Source organism: Nestor notabilis, unplaced genomic scaffold, assembly GCF_000696875.1.
Source record: "Nestor notabilis isolate BGI_N333 unplaced genomic scaffold, ASM69687v1 scaffold34414, whole genome shotgun sequence".
Lineage (NCBI taxonomy): Eukaryota > Metazoa > Chordata > Aves > Psittaciformes > Psittacidae > Nestor > Nestor notabilis.
The window spans coordinates 10,185-12,479 of record NW_009926565.1 but is presented as its reverse complement, the minus strand read 5'-3'; the positions used below and the strand labels follow the sequence as shown (position 1 = coordinate 12,479).

The window sequence follows — 2,295 nt, the reverse complement described above, 5'->3', positions numbered from 1 at the left end:
GGGAACGCTCCTGCGAGGCTCCGCGGGAGCGGAACATTGCCGTGGAGATGAGTCGAGAGCCACTGAGAAGAACCCCAAAGGCTGGAGGCGGGAGGCAGAAACCTGTTTTAATACAATAACAACGTAATTCTTTGGCGCCTTTTATCCCTGTGGTGTAGTTTACTAAATTTTGGAAAGGAAATCGAATTCAGCCCATGCTAAGAATGGAGTCGCAGCCCCTGCTGAGAGGGTCTAGTACACGCAGCAAGGTAAGTACTGCCTTGGCCTCTGGAGATGGGTCCTGCAGGGAGTTTGTAGCTTTAACAGTGGTGCACACACGTGAAATTTTCTTTTAAGTTTAGACTAGATGATCAGGCTCATGAAGTTTTGGTTTCTTCCTTAGACACCTAGCTGTGTTGTAAAGGGGAAGCTGTACAAGCGTGTTTGCTGATTCTTACGGTTTACATTGGATGTGAATTGAATTTTGTGTGTGGCATGTGTCTGAAATGACGTGAAAGGCCATCTAAGCTGTCAGGAGTGTGATGTATGTTAATGGTTTTGGGGTGGTTTTGTTTGGTTTCTGTCTCTTCTAGATTCCAGGTCGTACCTATGAGACACACAAACTGTGTTGTCAGTATTTGGTTAACAGAAAGTTTTGGGTGTGTGGTGCTAATATGCACCACCTCTGGTTTTAATTTTTCTACTGTGCTTGCTGCAGCCCTTACTCTTAAGTCATTGCTTTGCTTGTCATTCAGAGAAGCAGTTTTTATTCTCAAGGAAACTGGACTAGTGCAATGGTTGTATTGCTTACGATGAACCTGGATACTGGTAATCGTTGCATCTCTAAAAGATGTCAGTGATCATGGCCAAAGACTGCATGAAATTTCTTCTTTTGCTGCAGGTGCTTGAGAGTTTATGTAGGTTTCTAAATGAATGCTTTCACTGTTCAAAATTAAATACATGATATATTTCACCACGATTTTCTCATAGATATTGCACGTGGGTTCAAGGCTTTCTCTCTTTTAATTCCCATTACTCTCTTCTGTTCTCTAGCTCCCCAGCTGGACCTTGTTTCTGGCTGTTTGTGCTGTTGGAATTGGAGGGACCTTTCAGTATGGGTATAACGTTTCCATCATCAATGCCCCCACCCAGGTAAAACATGGTCTCTTGTTCACGGGGTAGTTCTGCAGTGATGGAGGTGTCCCGTCTAACTGGCTGAGAGGCCAAATGCACTCCTACTGCGATCACAACGGCACCAAAGCAGGCTTCCTCTCCTATGAAGGATTCTTGTTGCTTTCCAGAATGGTTTCATGTGAATTTGTTTGCACCTCCCATCGGAGGTATTGTGTGTCAGATGAAAGTGACAAAAAGGCCACATAATACCTCTGTTAAAGTTTGTTTTAGAAGGATTAACTGACTGAATAAGGAACATCTTCCACTTACACTTTTGACTAAAATAGTGCAGAATGTTAAGAATAGAGTATAACATTTTCAGTTGGAACAGACTTACAACCTAGTCCAGCTGCCTGACCACTTCAGGGCTGACCAGAAGTTAAAGCCTGTTACTAAGGGCATTGTCCACATGCCTCTTAAATTCTGAGAGGTTGGGGCATTGACCCCCTCTCCAGGAAGTCTTTTGCAGTGTTTGACCAGACCACCCTTTCTGTAAAATGTCACCACCGTTTCCCCTGGTGCAGTTTTGAACCATTCTCATGTGTCCTGTCACTAGATAACATGGAGAAAAGATAGTTACAGTGCAAGGCAGCTTACTGAGAAAGATCTCAGAGAGTCAAAACTTTACTCTATAGTGTCCAAGTGTCTTGTAGGTATTTTCACCTACTTGTTACTTTTGGGTCCATTGCCCTGGCCTTGAGGATTCTGCATATTCTGTGGGTGAGTCCAGAGGATCTGAGCAGATAGTATGGTGAAAGTGATGGCTATCATCTGCTGTCAGCACATTTGTTTTCTTTTGAAACTGTGAAGATTGAATTTGCTACAGCATCAGATGCTTGTTACAAAGGTTAAAATAAGCCGTTTGTGAAAGAACATAGAATATGCTGGAGCGGAGCGGGAGGCCAGGCAGCTTGTTCTTCTGTTAAGTCTTTGTTTGCTGGCTAAAACCGGAGCCTCAGATTACACATAATGCTACACATTCCTCATTCTTTTCTGCAGCATATACACAGGTTCTTAAATGAAACCTGGACTAATCGTTATCACAAGGCACTAAATCCAGATCTGCTGACTTTTCTTTGGTCTGTCATCGCTTCTGTATTTTCACTTGGGGGCCTGTGTGGAGCCCTTGTTGGAGGCAGCATG

At 43.6% G+C, this 2,295-nt stretch overlaps 1 protein-coding gene across 1 annotated transcript in view; it reads left to right on the top strand.

Annotated features, from left to right (window-relative positions):
• Window positions 1-158: 158 nt before the first annotated feature.
• Window positions 159-2,295, top strand: part of LOC104405007 (solute carrier family 2, facilitated glucose transporter member 11-like) — a gene marked incomplete at its 5' end in the record, with an annotated part of 9,236 nt that continues 7,099 nt past the window's right edge. Inside the window, 3 exons of the mRNA XM_010013587.1 lie at window positions 159-248; window positions 1,033-1,131; window positions 2,152-2,295. The exon at window positions 2,152-2,295 is cut by the window's right edge and continues 7 nt beyond it. Coding sequence (XP_010011889.1) covers window positions 159-248; window positions 1,033-1,131; window positions 2,152-2,295 — 333 coding nt within the window. The remainder of the gene's footprint in view (window positions 249-1,032; window positions 1,132-2,151) is intronic.